A 15,614-nucleotide genomic window follows, 5' to 3' on the forward strand; every position below is an offset into this window, starting at 1 on the left:
CAGCGATCACTGCTCCTACTCTGCTTCCTTGGCTTGCTGCCCTTAATACCTCAGCCCCTGTGCCCTCCCTGCTCCTTAAAACCTGGCCCATCAGTCTGACCCTGTGCCTTGTAAGTGAGGAGTATTCTGAGATGCTCAGATAAACCTGTCTGATTGTCCTAAGGCCATTGCTGCTTGTCATAAAAAGTGTACTGAGATGATGAGTGTAGCATACTTGAAATATTTCTATTTGATTTCCACTCAGATGCCTAACTAACCCAAACTCAGCTTCAATCCCGTGCCATGACCTAGCTCATCACAAGACAACAACTTTCATTTGGACTCCACCTCCTTTGACATCATTTTCTGTAAATCATATGGTATACATGGACATTTCACAGTATTGTGCTCCCATTAGATGATTTTATATATGTGTGAATCTGCTGTCAGCTCCACTTTACTTTTGTTTTTCCAGTAATGCCACATGGTTGGATGAATTTGTGCAATATTTGCATCATGGTATTATGTGAGGGGGATTAATTAATATTGAATTAATATTTATGTAATTACAGATGAAATTATGAAAAAGCATGTTTTGTTTTGGAACCTGAGGTGGTGATTTTGTACAAATATTTTCATAATCAACTGTAATTAGTATTTTTATAGTAAAGAAAATCTGGTTCTGCTTAAGAAGATGTGGTCATGTACATGTAAAAAGATTGATCTAAATCATTTAATAAAGAACATCATAAGTGTATAAATGCCTTTTCTTCAAATACAAACAAAATAACTTTCAGAACTTTTTATTGAGATTTAAGGGATTCAAGTCCAGTCAGTAACAATGCCTGCATTTGGAAGTGATTCAAAGGAAAGAATATATTGACTCGTGATAAAGTTGAAGCTGCGGGTTTGTTGTTTCTAAATATTGCTTGAGGACTATAACATGTATGAGTGGAGCTTCTGTTGCTCTGTAATCAGAATTTTTTCTCTCGTCTGAGTCTGCGGGCGACCCAAACATTGAACTTTTTAAAGCACTTCATAGAAGCAGTGAAAACTCTTTTGCCTCTGTAGGTCAGTGTCAGATTCACACACATAAATAATCAGGTGATAATATCCTTGTAGCTGCTTTAAATGGAAAAAAGGAAGCAGTAAATTTAGAAGGAAAACGATCAGAAGGAAAACCAGGCGGCTTTTCTATTGCAGGCACTCAGTTTAACTCTATATCTTTTGATCATAGCAATATTTCCTTAACTTTCAACTGTATTGGTAAAGATTGCAATTTTGTTCATTTTTATCTCAAAATGTGCTACATCAGTACCTCAGCAGTAGTAAGTGTGAATAAATTTGCCCCCACCATCACTGACAGAGAATGCTGAGGTGACACTGGCTGCCATTCACTGTAGTAGGATCCTAGCTTTTCTTCTCCAACAGGTGAACTGTTTTTTTCCACAACAATGGGAGGAAATGAAGCCATTAAAGTTGCTAAAAACAATTTCTACATTTTGTGAATGGCTTGATAGCCATCATGTCTACACAAAAGCAATGTTGGGATTGTGTTTGCGTTAGATCTTAAGCTTGAATTTCTGCAGCAAGTCACAGAGTTTGACCATTATTAGACATGTATTAAAGCTTAAACCAAGGCATCAGTGAAGACTGTTTACTCCAGCGCCAAAGTCAAAACAAGACATGTTTCTGAAATTCCAGATTAGTTTTCCCAGGAACAGCCCAAAGCAGCTCAATGGTGTCCAAATCAGCAAATATCAATGAAGTGAAATGAAGACTCAGACTGTGAGAGGTTTGAGTGGCAGCTAGAAAATGATTCATCTGGACCATGAAGATACATTGAAACTGTAAACTACATCCATTTCATTTAAAGCCGGAAAAGTGTTCTTGTGCAAACCTTCCTGACATGTAGTGCGAGATATGCACACTCTGCATCTCTCTAAATCAATGCCATCACAAAGAGAAGCAGGTGAGATTTTGAATTGTGTTCCTATTAATAAGGCTTTACCAAAGCAGAGCCCTGGCTGATGGCATGCCCCACTAACCTACATCAACCACTAACCACCTCCCATCATCATCATCATCATCCTCACAGCGCAAGCTTCCCTTTCAGCTGACCAGTCTGAGCTCAGGTGGCTGCTGACCATCACCATGGTAACCCATGTTTGAATATGGCTCAGCTTGCAGGTGCAGGTACAATCCTAATTCATTTCTTCAGTTATATACAGTGACCTAAGCAAGTCTCCCTGAAACTGCCATCATGATGTGTGTGTGTCTTTGCTTTTGCTTGCAGATGGTGACCACAGAGAGTACCATGTGGCAAATAGAGGCTCTGTCAGAAAGCATCAACAACCTTACAGTAGGTACCAACACACTAGCTGCTATTTAGAGATCTGAGCAGCTGACACTCTCAAAAAGCAAGTGCCCCATACAATGAACAAGAGTTGGACCCAGTCAACTGGACAATGCTAATGGAAATTTGACAGATCACAGCTCCTATTGCATTAGCTGTCTTATTGATTCCTAGCCAAACACATCAATTAAAAAAAATCATATTTTCTCAAAAGGAATGAAAGGACATTGTACAATTAAATCTTTTAATTACTCTGAAACAATTGCAGCGCCCCCCCCCCCCCCATTGTACCAAAAATGGTGCATGCCAACATTAATTGAACAGTTAAACAGTGATACATCTCAGAGCACTGACAAAGTTTTGCCACTTCCAGGGTCCTGTATTATGAATGCTCTGGCTTGGCTCACTGACACACAGCATCATGTAATCCTGGCCTGTAATCTGGCACAAAATCCCCTGAGAAATCATAACATTAATTTTTACATTTTTGTAAAATTTCAGAGTGAAACAAAAAAGTCTATTGTTGCTTATTCTGCAGTTAAATTGGTTTGGCTCTGATTTGGGATCAGTTTCTTCTCATTCTCTACATACCAAGATATTTATGATGTGTTTACATAACTTGACAATTTTGTGTTACATATGCTACCTTTGTTTTGACAATTGGAAGCCTTGCCAATTTGTGCTAACATCAAAGCCATTAGTTATTAGATCCTTAACATAGACCGATGCTGACTGTTGAACTAAAACAGTAGCTTGTTTGGTGTTTTTGTTCCATATGATGTTCACAGTTATTCATGGTACACACAAGAATAATACAATTATATACATTAACTGATCCTAGCTCAGTGACAAATGCCAATTCCTATGCTCTCTAACCCATTGCCACTCCCATGATGCTTTGCTTCCAGTACCTGCTCAGCCAAGATGAGCTGCAAAAGGAGCTGAGGCAAACTCAGACGGCGCTAGTTTGAAGGACAATGACCTGATGCCGTTGGTTCACCAATACTGTCAATCAACTGCAGAGAGTCACGACCGCCAATCTCATACCTAAACTTTACCTCCAGCCCCGGCCTAACAATGTGGTGTGGAGCGGGTTACATCTACTTCCACGACCAACTGATACCTCATGTAACCCCTGCAGTCACACTGTAAATAAAGGTGAGCCATACTGCGCTCCCAGAAAGACTTCATCACAAGTCTGCTTTTTATTTCCATCATAATGAACTGAATTGCTGCTCATAAGCTATTCCAGACTTTCAAACGTTCCTTAATTCCCTATGCAATATAGCTTCTAATGATCTCAGACTTCTGCTTACTGTATACTGTGATGTCAGACGTCTTTAGGACCACTTCATATACAAATAGTTTCTTTTAGTGAAAAACTGTTTTAACTTAAGTCTCGGGGCCAGCATTTCTTTAATGTGTTATGTTGTCCCGAGGTGCAGTGAGTTTTCTAAGTGCTATGCGCCTGTTCTCATACTGATGAAGACGTTTTCTATTTACTTGTGTTTTAACGCCACCACTTCTGCACTAAATGCAGTACAGAAATACCAAAGAAACTGTGCCAAATAATAGTTCGTTTGTTAAGGGGTTTTTTACCGGAAAGAGGACACAAATCACAGTAACCCATGACTCCACCCTGAAAAAAAAACCATACAGGACAGGTTCTTGAAAGACAAGTTTGAAGTTGCACCATGATTGTTGTACTAACAGTGAGTCAAATAACTATGTGTACAATGTGGCCACTTTTAGTGACAGACCCTGTGAGACGTCTCACTCTAACTATGCAATACCTCTTGTATTTTATTGGTTGTTTTGGTTTACAGCTAGCAGGTGTGCCATTGTGGTTCACTCTCATTACTATCAGCAGCTTTGGTTCCAGAAGTAGCAGGCAGCTGTTGTGAGGAAAGCTTAGGAAAGTGAGCAACTAGCTAGGGAACAAAGTGGAGCAATTAGCAGCATAAGAGAAAAATGTATCAGGAGAGACCAAAAATAAAGTGAAAAACACTGAATATTGGTGTTAATGCAGTTAACAACAAAGATAATATTTCTGTTCCTCTGTTACTATGCAAATGTCTTCTAATGCATTAGTGATAATAGTATTCCAAATAGGTGTACTAAGGAATGCATTGTTTGGATATCAACCTGCTCAAATAGCAAATACATTTTGAGTAAAAAAAAAAAACAACCACAACAAAAAAAAAAAACACTCCATGCTGCACGGTGGTGCAGTGGTCAGCACTGTCACCTCACAGCAAGAAGGTTCCGGGTTCGAGTCCCGGCTCGGGCACGGGGTCTTTCTGTGTGAGTCTGCATGTTCACCCCATGTCTGCGTGGGTTCTCTCTGGTACTCCAGCTTCCTCCCACAGTCCAAAGACATGCAATTGGGGACGAGGCTGATTGATACTCTAAATTGACCGTAGGTGAGAGTGAATGGTTGTTTGTCTCTATGCGTTGACCCTGCGATGGACTGGTGACCTGTCCAGGGTGAACTTTCTCGCCCGTAGCTGCTGGGATAGGCTCCAGCCCCCCTGCAACCCTTAATAGGAATAAGCGGAAGACAATGGATGGATGGATGGAAAAACACTCTAGGATGCAAGGGTAAGAACAAGAATGGCCGATGATGCAAATAGGTGGTCCTTTATAAATCAGACAGAATCGGTATCAATCTCAGACTGGCCCTTGTGGTCTACAAAGGTGTGTCCTTCGTGGGATATGGATCCTGAATTGAGACATAACTCATGTCAATGTGTCTCCAGGTTGTTCTGCTGGCTCAAACAAGCAACAAAAAACACTTCATGTTTCTCAAAATGACTACAGACATTTTGTGATGTTTGGGCTGGATGGTCATATTAACTATTTCAATTGACAGGATTTTCTGACAGTTAGTGTTTTCACTGTCAATTGTAGCGGGCAGTATTGAAAGAATACTGCACGTCCAGGTCCAAAAACAAGTGAAGAAAAGGCTCTAGAAACTGGAAGACACAGTGGATATATTGAAGATTTCTAGAGGGTCTGTGGTGCTGCTCCAGGGTAACTGGTTGTCTGGGGGAAGGATATGTAAATATATCAGAATGGGATGCTTGAAAATCCCTTTGCCATGCTACCAATGCCAAAGTGATTTTTAAGCAAGACGTTCCTGGGTTTGAGTACCAGCGGTTTGCATTTTCTCCCCATGTCTATGAGTTTCCTCTAGAGTGCTCTGGTTTTTCCCACTGTCAAAGACACATAGAAAGACATGTTGCAGGTTAATTACTCCTGTTGGTGCTCCTGACCAGAAGATCTGGAGTTGGTCCCTGAATGCAACTCCTCATAATAGGATTGATTAAATGCAGTGGATGAATTTTGCTGTACAATGTACATGTGACAAATAAAAACTTCTCTGCTCTCTCTATTACAAAAAACTTTTTCTCAGATTTTAGTCTGAAAGTCATAACTTCTGATTAGACCAACTCTCAGTTAACAATTACATGTTTATTGTTTTGTTTAGTTTAATGAAAAAAGAGACTGATCTTTCTTTGGATGTGTTAAGTTTTTTCATAATCGTTGTACAAGCTTTTCTGGGTTTTTGAAAGTGGAATAAATGTTCACAAAACTGGCAGTGACAGTCAAATGTTTGTCTTTTATCAACACATATTGTTCAGATAACCCTGTTCTCCCCATATATACTAGTACAATGTTACTCTATCCACTTTAGGAAGAAATCAAGATCAAAACTGACATCTTAAGAAATACTAGATGTCATAACACAAATGATGAGAAAATGTCTCAGTAGGGCAGTTGATTTTTCAACTTTTTTTAAATTCATAAAATGGAAACACTTTGACAAACTAGCTCTGCTGCTTGAAGAAGGAGTAAGAGCATCTGTCCCAGTGTTAGGCTCTTTGCTCTGTGGCTGAGTGACCCCAAGATGTTGCAGCAGCTACAAAATATCCCAGCTATAAATTCTGGCCCTCTAAAAAGACTAAACTAAAACCTCCTGAGCTAACATGTCCTCATTTGAGCTTCCTTATGAAAACAGATATTTAAATGCTTTGTTTACCAGTCAAACCCTTCAGGCTTACCCCAGACTAAAAACTGCTGCTCCCAGTTAACTGGTAAGGTGAGTCTATTATTGACTTAACTAAAAGGTGACCAAAAAAAAAAAAAATCCACCAATGTCAGCGCTGTCAGAAACAAACTCTGGGACAGAAAATCCACCATTCTACTTAAAGTCATAGACACAGAAGACTGAAACCTAAACTTCACACACACACAAATATACACACACTGTATATCTTAGCAGGACAGGGGAGCAGAGCTAAGTGCAGGAAGTGGACTTGGAACATCAGAAACATCCAGAACCATCTTTGTGAGTACCTGTGTTCATTTGTGAAGCTTATTTTTTGATATTATGAATCCTATTACTCCCAACCTTTTAATGGATTGATGTTCAAATACTACTTTATTAACTGTTTGGATAATACAGTTACAGTAGCAATAACGGGACAGTATCAATTTGTACTGTAGGAACACAACCATCAAATTATTACCCTGAGTTTTACAAACCATATGTTCATTGGGTATCTTATAATCTTTTCTCTAGTTTATTAGGGAGACCACCCTCTGATCTCCCACGCTCCATCATAAAGCTACCATGGGACCAGCAATCAGCAAACCATCTTTGAAACCCTTCCAGAACCCATCGGTCTTCTCCTTCAAACAAACGTCCTCCAGCCACCCCACACTCGATCACAGCACAACCCCTCGACAGAGTATCTTCTCCACTCTCAGGAAACCCCCCGTTGCCAAGCCCAACGATTTCATACCTCTCTTTAATGACTGCATATCTGCTGCCTCATCCAGAACCCAGGAGTACCTCTTTTTCAAAGACCCCGAGGAAAAGTTTCACCCCAGCCCTGAGGTACTCACTCAGGTAACTGACGTTGACTTCCAGTTATGAATTTTGATTGCAGTAAGACTGGCATTTTGAAACACTGTCTTTCCACAGATCTTCCTGATGACTTACATCTCCCAGAGCGTCGCCCTCAAGATGACAGATGTCTTTAACTGCACGGTCATGACCCCTGAGCAACGCATTCTCCTGGGGGCTGACTGGGTGTGGGCAGTGTTGGAGAAGCCCACCAAAAATCCTCGGATCCAAATTGTTGTGCAGGTCCTTCACTTGCCTAACAAGGAGGGTGGTGAAGAGGATAGTGCCCCCCTGGAGGCTTGCAGCGAGTCGGTCCAGATGGCCCAGAAGGAGTCCAGTAACACAACCATGTTTGAGAGGATGGTGGACTTCTGCTCCTCCATAGGCAAGGACTGTTATGCCCTTTTCTTGTTCTTTGGGAAGAAAAATGACAAGGGGAATATCTATGGCGTCCTCAGCAACAACTTTGAGGCTGCCAATGGAAAGTGCAACAAGATTGACAGAGCTTTTATCGAGAACTTCTTCAAAGGCTCAAGGTATCTCCATACACCTTCAGGTATGATGCAGGCCATAGTCACCAAAAGAGACGGAGACGCTCTCACTCTCATGATCAAGTTTAGCTGAACCACAGCTGTTGATTCATCTCTGGAGCAATCACCTCCTCCTTGATCATGAATTAGAAACAATATGGTCACAAATGTGATCAATGAGCTGTGCCTTATTGTTGGTAATCAAAAATGCAGGTCCCATCCATAAGTGATATGAACGCACGTAAATCATTTTACAAAATGCAACCATCACAACCTGATTTAATATCATTAGTGCATTGATGGCACAGAGGAAAATATACATATTTTGAGACTAAGACCTAACTTGTTTCATTAATAGTGTTATTTTGATGGCACGTTATAATTTTTTTCATCAATTTAATTATTTTTTGGTCACGAGATATAAATTTTTTCAGTTTAATTATTTTAAATTTGTAAAAAAAAATGTGACAGGGGGCCACAGATTAGCTCAATAGAGGGAACAACTTCATCCTGTGATGTTCCCATTTGCATTCAAATAGATGTCAAATCAGAGTGTCGTTGAGGAGCCACCTTGCAACTGTCAAGTCCCAACAATCACCTTTGGTTGCTAAAAGCAACAATGGTGACTGGCTTATAAACAGGAGACATCAGACAGGCTTGGTATTTTTTATTTATAATTGTTGCTGTCTATAATTGGAGCATGCATTTTTTTTTAAAAACATTCTTAGAGCATGTAATACACATTTGTGATGTCTATTCTCTGTCTTCTTATATAATCTGACAATAATTTGATAATATTTTATTTGATAATGAGAGGTCTTTCAAAGAAAATTACGGCCATTTTTCATCCCAAGATCTCAATTTTGTCACCACCTTGGAGCTTTCTGCTGTTTACCTAAAATGATGTTCAGAAGATTAAATAAGAATGGATCATACTCACATTCGCACAGAAGATCAGACGCACTGTTATCAGATGGCTTGCAAAAGGTATTTCACTCAGACAGTTTCTCAAATAACAGCTTTGTGGGTAACTTGGCACTGGATGGAGTGTGTGTTTGTGGTGCTTATTTAGTGCCTTGACAAAGACGTTAATGATGGCTTGTGTAACACATCCTTGCAACAGAGGCATAGGTAACGTTCATTGCAGTAGTCAAATGTGGAGAAAAAAGGCTCTATTAAATGGGATACATCAAAGAAATCCTTTTTTCTGCAGTGTTCCTTGGAAAAGACGATTGCTTATCATTTCACTGTGAACATTGATGAGCACATACTACAGAGGAGATACTTGAATTTATTGTAAACCGAAAATGTAACTGGTGTCCCCAATGTAACTCTTGATTCCGTCTGAAAGGAATAATTCTTCTCAAACTGAAATTGTATTTACCTGCAGGCCCATCAAGGCCTCATCTAAAGCAGTCAGTCTAAGACTTAATAATCTTAAGTTTAATGCAAGCAACGCCGAATCATGGATCTAAAAACCTGGGTAAGACATTTTTACAGACTGTACAATGATACCATCTCCTGAATCACGGGACGCAAGTCTGTTATATGGCATCAGTGGCATTTCCTGCTGCATTCCTGTTTGTTTTAGTAGACTTAGGTCACAGCAGTGGTCACACAGAAAGATGGTTGGCCTAGGTTTCTGACGCTTTGGTCCGAATTTTCATCTTACTGTGTCTGGGCCACAACTAATTAAGAATACAGTTGATGTGATGAATATTAACACAGTTTAGATTTACATGTGTTACATTAAAGTATTCTATGATTTGATTTGTCTGTCTTTTTTAATTTTCATTGTAATTGCTAATCTTTTTTTGATATTTCACTCTGGTTGGGGTTAAAACCAAGGATCACTGTTTGGTTTTTGTTCAGGCAGGGTATGGTGAATATACTGTACCATTGTATTTCTTGTATAAAACGTTTCTGCTTAAATATTGTTATACGAAATGTATACAGGACACAGGAGGTGGACATAATGGGGATATTGGTGATATTTGTTCATCAACTAAAGCGATACTCGGTTACAAAGCTGTATAAATCAAATTGAAGAATTAGAAAAACTTTACAACTCTTTAATTGTCATTTCATCATTTATCTTTATTTCCCATTTGCTTATAAATGCTTAATAAAAAAAATCTTAACTCTTAGACTCCTAAATTTATCGTGACTAATACCTATTTGCCCTTATTGTTGCCTGCTCATATTATTCTATGTTCTTATTATATGCTCTCTGTCCCACATTCCATTGTTGCCGTTTATGCCAGGATTTAATTCCTTGTGTACGTTCATCTTGGAAAACTCCTGTCTGTTTGAGGGTGAGACATTTCTAGAAATTGTCAGTTTTTTTACCCAGTTCCACAGCTTCATGTAGAGCTGCCATCATTCTGTGATGGGCTTGTCACCTGTTGACCCCAAGGACGGTGGTGATCAGGGCAGGGTGGATGGATAGAAGGAAGACGCTTTTGTAGAGCAGAGAAAAACGTTGGTAAGTATTTTGTTTGAATTGCATACCGTTCACCTGCATTTACACTTCAAGAAACATGTATTTAAAAAACAGTGCCCGCATTCACAAAATATCTAAAGGCTAAAGGAAGCTCCTGGTTGATAGAAGAAGGAAAAGCGGTGCTTATGTCTAGTTTGGTTTCTTTTGTGTGGAGGCGATAGCATCAGACATGGTTAGAATCTAAATCGGGATCTAAAGAAAGCTTATATCCACGCATTGTTTTGAAAGATACTGTGCAACTGTATAAAAGTCTACTCACGTTCAGCTAATTGTCAGTAGCCTATTAGACTCATCAATTTGTTATTCTTGGCTTGATGTTTAAAATCTTCATCGGAATATTACACAATTCTACCATATGTCTACATTGAAATCATCCACAGAGGATTCTCCCCCACACATAAGAATACTGTGTCTGTGTATACACAGTATAGTGTATCAAGATCAAGGTACGGTAATATGTGTATGTAGCCGGTGCTACCTGCTGTGTTTGTGCTTGTGAAGGACTGGCAGTGTAGACATAGATGATACATTCATTTAACTAGATATATTTGACTCTTCAAGTTACAGTCCTTTTTTTAAACTTAATACCACAGATTTAATTAAGCTATATTTATGTTTTCAGTGTATCAGCCAATTACAGTGGGCATGGCAAGTAAACTTGTCTTTGAAGTAATGATATCATCCATAGCAACAGGGTCGACCCAGCCCTCTTAGTTTAGGATTTCTCTGAGTTCCTTTGTAAAAGTTGCTGTCAGTGGCTGTGTGTTGGGCTGGAAGAGTAACATTAGCTCGGAGGTTTAAACGACACTTTCTGTTGGTGGTTTAAGCAAATATTGATGTCTTGAACACCAAGCTACAGCTGAAGTAAAAGTGAATCATACTAAACCTTTTGGTTTTCCAAGTCAAATGAGTTCATTTAAAAAATATGCAGTGAAACACTATCAATTTTTTTTTTATCTCAAGTACAAGTCGTGAGCATAAGACTACACCCGCTACTGAAGCATTTTAGAATGATTCATTCCTGGATATAATTGAAAAAATGCTTTCATATTAGACTTGATGGATGATAGAACAGAATATCAGTTCTGCCATTAACCTCAACTTCAAGGCTTAGGGACCTTTAAATGTTCACTTAGTGCAGATCTGGTTATGCGTCTAGAACTAATTACAAGCTCTCAGTGAAAAAAAAATCAAATGTGATCTTCCCTCAGAAATTTATTTGAGAGAAACTGATTTTAAGATACAGCCATATACAAATATCCAATACTTGTCATTTAATGACATACCAAACCTTCTAACAAAAATGCAGGTGTACTCCCATTTTTTTGCATTTCTATCATTTAAAAAAAAAAATACTTATTTTTGGTCTGGAGAGTTGAATTATCATTTCTACAAGTTAGATCATTTTAAGATTAAAAAAACATAATACCAGTGTTACATGTTAAAAAAAAATCACCATTTCTTCACTTGTCAACCAGGTTCAAGAGAAAAATGACTTTAAATACTGACTAAAGATAGAGTTCAGAGTTCATCATTCAAAGTCTTTTCATTTCTCTGGCTCTTGCGCTCACACCTGCACACATCAGTGTGGCTGTCTGGCTGAGGGACTAGCTCCATGTTCACATGCTGAGTTGGTTGTCCACTTTGCCGTTGTGAGTACATGAGCAGCACCCTGTAGTAATAGCAGTACAGTCTGCTGGGCTGCAACAGTTCTCGAGCTGCTGCCTGACCTGTTTTAGCAATCTTTCGTGCCTCTGCATCATTCTCTTTGGCCCACTTGATTTTCTCCAACAGGTCTGAGAGGTTTCTCTGCACTGGGATGAAATGGGTGCCAGATCTGAGTTGGCTGTAGAAATGTTCATAGTACTGTGAGTCCTGCTTCAGAACCAGACTGTTCCCCAGCATCAGGTAAGGAAACCGATATGCTGCTACTGTTCCATCCACGTTCACTTGATACTTGTACTGAAGAGAGATTAAACCCAGTTGGTACATTAATTTCATGCTACAATGTCCAATGCAATGCCTTTTCCATTTAAGTGGAGGATAAGTATGTACATTTCCTCACCTTGAAAAAGTCAAAGAATCCAACAAGTGGTGCTTTGCCAACATGTTTCTCTCTGTCTCTGAAAAAGAACCATCCTGTGATCCCTGCGTCTAACAGATCAGTGTTTTTCTTGGACAGAGACACCAGCTGAAGACGCTCCTCTCGACTGTCCCTCCCACGAAAAAAGGCTCTGGCTGTTTTGTTTGCCCATGGTGGCCCTGAAAGAAAGTGGCCCATTGTTTACAAACATGGCTGACACAAATAGCAAAAGAATAGAGCGGGAGAAAGAAAGAATCCATATCTAAAAACAAATTGCACATGTATAACTGAACACTAATATTGTAGATCCAGAAGTTTTGCTGTAGAACAACAACATTGAGGAGGAACTGTCTATATTGTAAAAAACACACCAGTCAGAGGTTTCACAAATGAAGCCTGAGGTGTGGGCTGTTCCTTTTCACCCATTTAAATGAAACAAAGACCTGTTACTAGTCAGATCCCATCTCAGGTAAAGTTGAGCAAAGAGGAACTCTTGCAGCTGAAACATGAATGATAAAACATTTAAAAAAGACAAAGATAAAAAACGCAACGTGGCAAAGTCCTTCATTCAAATTCAGTTCTATCTATGAATCATTGGAGTGAACAGAAATATTTTATTGACTGAAATAAATTAAATGTTTACTGTCTGATGTGTTGCCCCTCACTGACTCAGTGTGGCCCCATGAGAAAATGTGTTTGTTGAATATAGTTGCAACTTTATATTGCGTTATCTCAATTCAATTTTTAAACAAACCTATGCAACACACAAAAAAAAAAATTTTGGCCAGTGAGTACAAACATATCCTTCCACATATAACAATAATGCAAGCATAACAATGGCTCAGGAGCGTGTGTGTGTGTGTTTGTCACCTGTATTGCCTTGGATGGACAGCAGGTCATTGGTGACACCTCTCATGGTCTCCAGGGTTGAATGTGTGACCTCATAGGTGGGCAGGACAATATCTTGTGTATCTGTAGATCCACACCAGGAGAAGATAGGAACAGGCCTGGGACTTGCATCTGATCTCCTCGTCTCTAATGGCCAGTCACCAACATTGATGTAAAACTCCACATCAGGCACCCTCACCTTACACAGCAGATCAAAGATCCCAGGAGAACGGGGTCAGTAATCAAGTGAACACTTAAGTGCTTTTCATGATGTTATAGCCTTGTTGTAAGTTCCATCTCATGGACAAAGAGCAGGGCACCCTTACTTTTCTTGTTAGAGACAGCAGCATCTCATCTGAGAACATCTTGAAGTCAGTGTATTTTCCCAGCGTGCGGCGGAACAGCTGATTGTTGATGACTGTGTAGTGAATGATACCTCCTCTATTAGCAAATCTGTGAGGCACTTCATCTCTGAGACGTTCAAGTGAGATTGTTGGGAATGCTTTAAAGTCTGCCACTATCTGGGGCTCGTCAGTCGGACATTGCATAACTTTCAGCCAAGCAGAAGCCTCTGGTTCAGGACAGTCACAATATTCGTGGTAGACTGGACCTTTACATTGAAAAGAAAAATCAGTGTTAGGACAACTGACCCTGAAGTTACTATTAACACCACTAAAGTCCCACACATATGGGGTCAAAATTTTTCCATATGGTCCAGATGACAACTGTTTCAAGAGAAGGGCAGTTAAAATGTTTTTCACAAGCTGTATTACTTCATTCTGAAGTAGTTGGGAAGTACTAACATGATGCACAATTTCTCCACAACGGTTGTGGAAGTCACCATGATGCATCACATGTTACCAATTGCACTGTAAATGAACCTTAAACAACCATCCATCCATCCATTGTCATCTTCCGCTTATTCCTACACATTAAGGGTCGCGGGGGGGCTGGAGCCTATCCCAGCGTCAACGGGCGAGAGGTGGGGTACACCCTGGACAGGTCGCCAGTCCATCACAGGGCCAACATAGAGAGACGAACAACCATTCACACTCACATTCATACCTACGGTCAATTTAGAGTATTCAATCAGCCTAGTCCCCAATTGCATGTTTTTGGACTGTGGGAGGAAGCCGGAGTACCGGAAAGAACCTACACAGGCACAGGGAGAACATGCAAACTCCACACAGAAAGATCCCCTGCCCGAGCCGGGACTCGAACCCAGAACCTTCTTGCTGTGAGGCGACAGTGCTGAGCACTGCACCACCGTGCCACCTGTGTAGAGCCCCTCTGGCGTATTAGTAACTTTCTCCAGCATGTGCCGTAGCTCTGCTGCAACCCATGTGTATGTCAGGGCACTGTGTGACCTGCACTCCTGCTCTGTTGTTGTTGATCATGTTTTACATATATGAATGGAAAGCAGTGTTCTTGCTCAGTGAGATCACTCAACCTTCCTGTAACCATGTCCCTGCGATTGCCATAAGATGTATTTTTTTATCCATTATCTATTTTAAATGGAAGTAATATTGCATGTTCTTAGATGACTATCAAAATGGTCACATAACAATGATTGGACTCTACCAGGTCAGTCGGAGTTTAAAATGTGTATACATGATCTTACACCTGACCTGAGATTTGAATGTAGCCTCCAAAGAGAAAGAAAGTCTGAACTTAAAAACTATCATAAAGGTGTGTGCACCATTAACTGTAAAAAACTATGGAACAGTTATTTAGGGCTGGTGTGACTATAAGGTTATGCTATTTTATGATATATACGTTGTTCCATGTCAACAGAACCAGTTGCCTCACTAATAATGAGAAATGTATTCATTACCATTATTGTCCTTTAAGCCTTACACATGTTGACTGTGATGGTTTAGTTATTTCAATGAATCTAAAGCCAAATTCTACAGTCAAAATAGAAGTTATTTGGGTAAACAGTGTTGGGAGTGTGGGTGCAGGTAGGGACAGCTATGGCGGTCATGACCAACGCAATACAGGCAGCAGTTACCCAACACATTAGCTTGTGAGACATAGGAAATGACAGATACATAGCACCACCTGCTGGTACACTACAATATTACAAATTACTGTAAAATTAAAAGAAAGTGTTGGTTAATGTTTTGTTTTTTCAAAGTGGCAAAACAAGCAATAGCAACACTGGTGTTGCTGGCACTTGTGCAGAACTAAACCAATTTCAATTTGAATGTTAGTGTTGCCTGTGCCCACGACAGCAAGAATAAACAAGATTGGATACTCTAAATTCCACACAACACATCTGTGTTTGTCACTTGTTCCAAAAATATATATATTTTTGGCAGGTAAATACTCCAATTATATCTTTGCAAACAGAAATAATGTAG

At 39.7% G+C, this 15,614-nt stretch overlaps 3 protein-coding genes across 17 annotated transcripts in view; 2 read left to right on the top strand and 1 right to left on the bottom strand.

The window, feature by feature from the left end:
* Positions 1-7,069, top strand: part of ppfibp2b (PPFIA binding protein 2b) — a 102,056-nt gene extending 94,987 nt beyond the window's left edge. For 7 of the 15 annotated variants that reach the window (XM_086208271.1, XM_086208277.1, XM_086208278.1 and 4 more), the window contains 3 exons: positions 2,276-2,341; positions 6,618-6,686; positions 6,921-7,069. In XM_086208271.1, the coding sequence (XP_086064397.1) occupies positions 2,276-2,341; positions 6,618-6,686; positions 6,921-6,944 (159 nt within the window). In that variant the 3' untranslated portion in view covers positions 6,945-7,069. Of the gene's footprint in view, positions 1-3; positions 2,231-2,275; positions 2,342-3,243 lie in introns of those variants that run through there. The other 8 variants (XM_086208272.1, XM_086208273.1, XM_086208276.1 and 5 more) reach the window with 8 other exon arrangements.
* Positions 6,972-9,918, top strand: rep15 (RAB15 effector protein). The gene is made up of 2 exons (XM_086208286.1): positions 6,972-7,250; positions 7,326-9,918. The coding sequence occupies exons 1-2, from the start codon at positions 6,972-6,974 to the stop codon at positions 7,869-7,871; spliced, it is 825 nt and encodes a 274-aa protein (XP_086064412.1). The 3' UTR covers positions 7,872-9,918.
* Positions 9,919-11,480: 1,562 nt separating this feature from the next.
* The window catches only part of poglut3 (protein O-glucosyltransferase 3), a 5,255-nt gene continuing 1,121 nt past the window's right edge, over positions 11,481-15,614 (bottom strand). The window contains exons 3-6 of the mRNA XM_086208285.1: positions 13,578-13,861; positions 13,234-13,450; positions 12,346-12,542; positions 11,481-12,242 (exon numbers count right to left, since the gene is read on the bottom strand). Of these exons, the coding sequence (XP_086064411.1) occupies positions 11,802-12,242; positions 12,346-12,542; positions 13,234-13,450; positions 13,578-13,861 (1,139 nt within the window). The 3' untranslated portion in view covers positions 11,481-11,801. The remainder of the gene's footprint in view (positions 12,243-12,345; positions 12,543-13,233; positions 13,451-13,577; positions 13,862-15,614) is intronic.

This window comes from Aulostomus chinensis, chromosome 7 (genome assembly GCF_037954235.1).
Source record: "Aulostomus chinensis isolate RoL2024-O1b breed Wild chromosome 7, RoL_Achi_v1.0, whole genome shotgun sequence".
NCBI lineage: Eukaryota > Metazoa > Chordata > Actinopteri > Syngnathiformes > Aulostomidae > Aulostomus > Aulostomus chinensis.

Bases quoted from the DNA above. Each gene is read 5' to 3' on its own strand.
- rep15 (XM_086208286.1), top strand. From the start codon at position 6,972: ATGGGACCAGCAATCAGCAAACCATCTTTGAAACCCTTCCAGAACCCA. The intron at 7,251-7,325 runs GTAACTGACGTT...GTCTTTCCACAG, and splicing joins GCCCTGAGGTACTCACTCAG to ATCTTCCTGATGACTTACAT.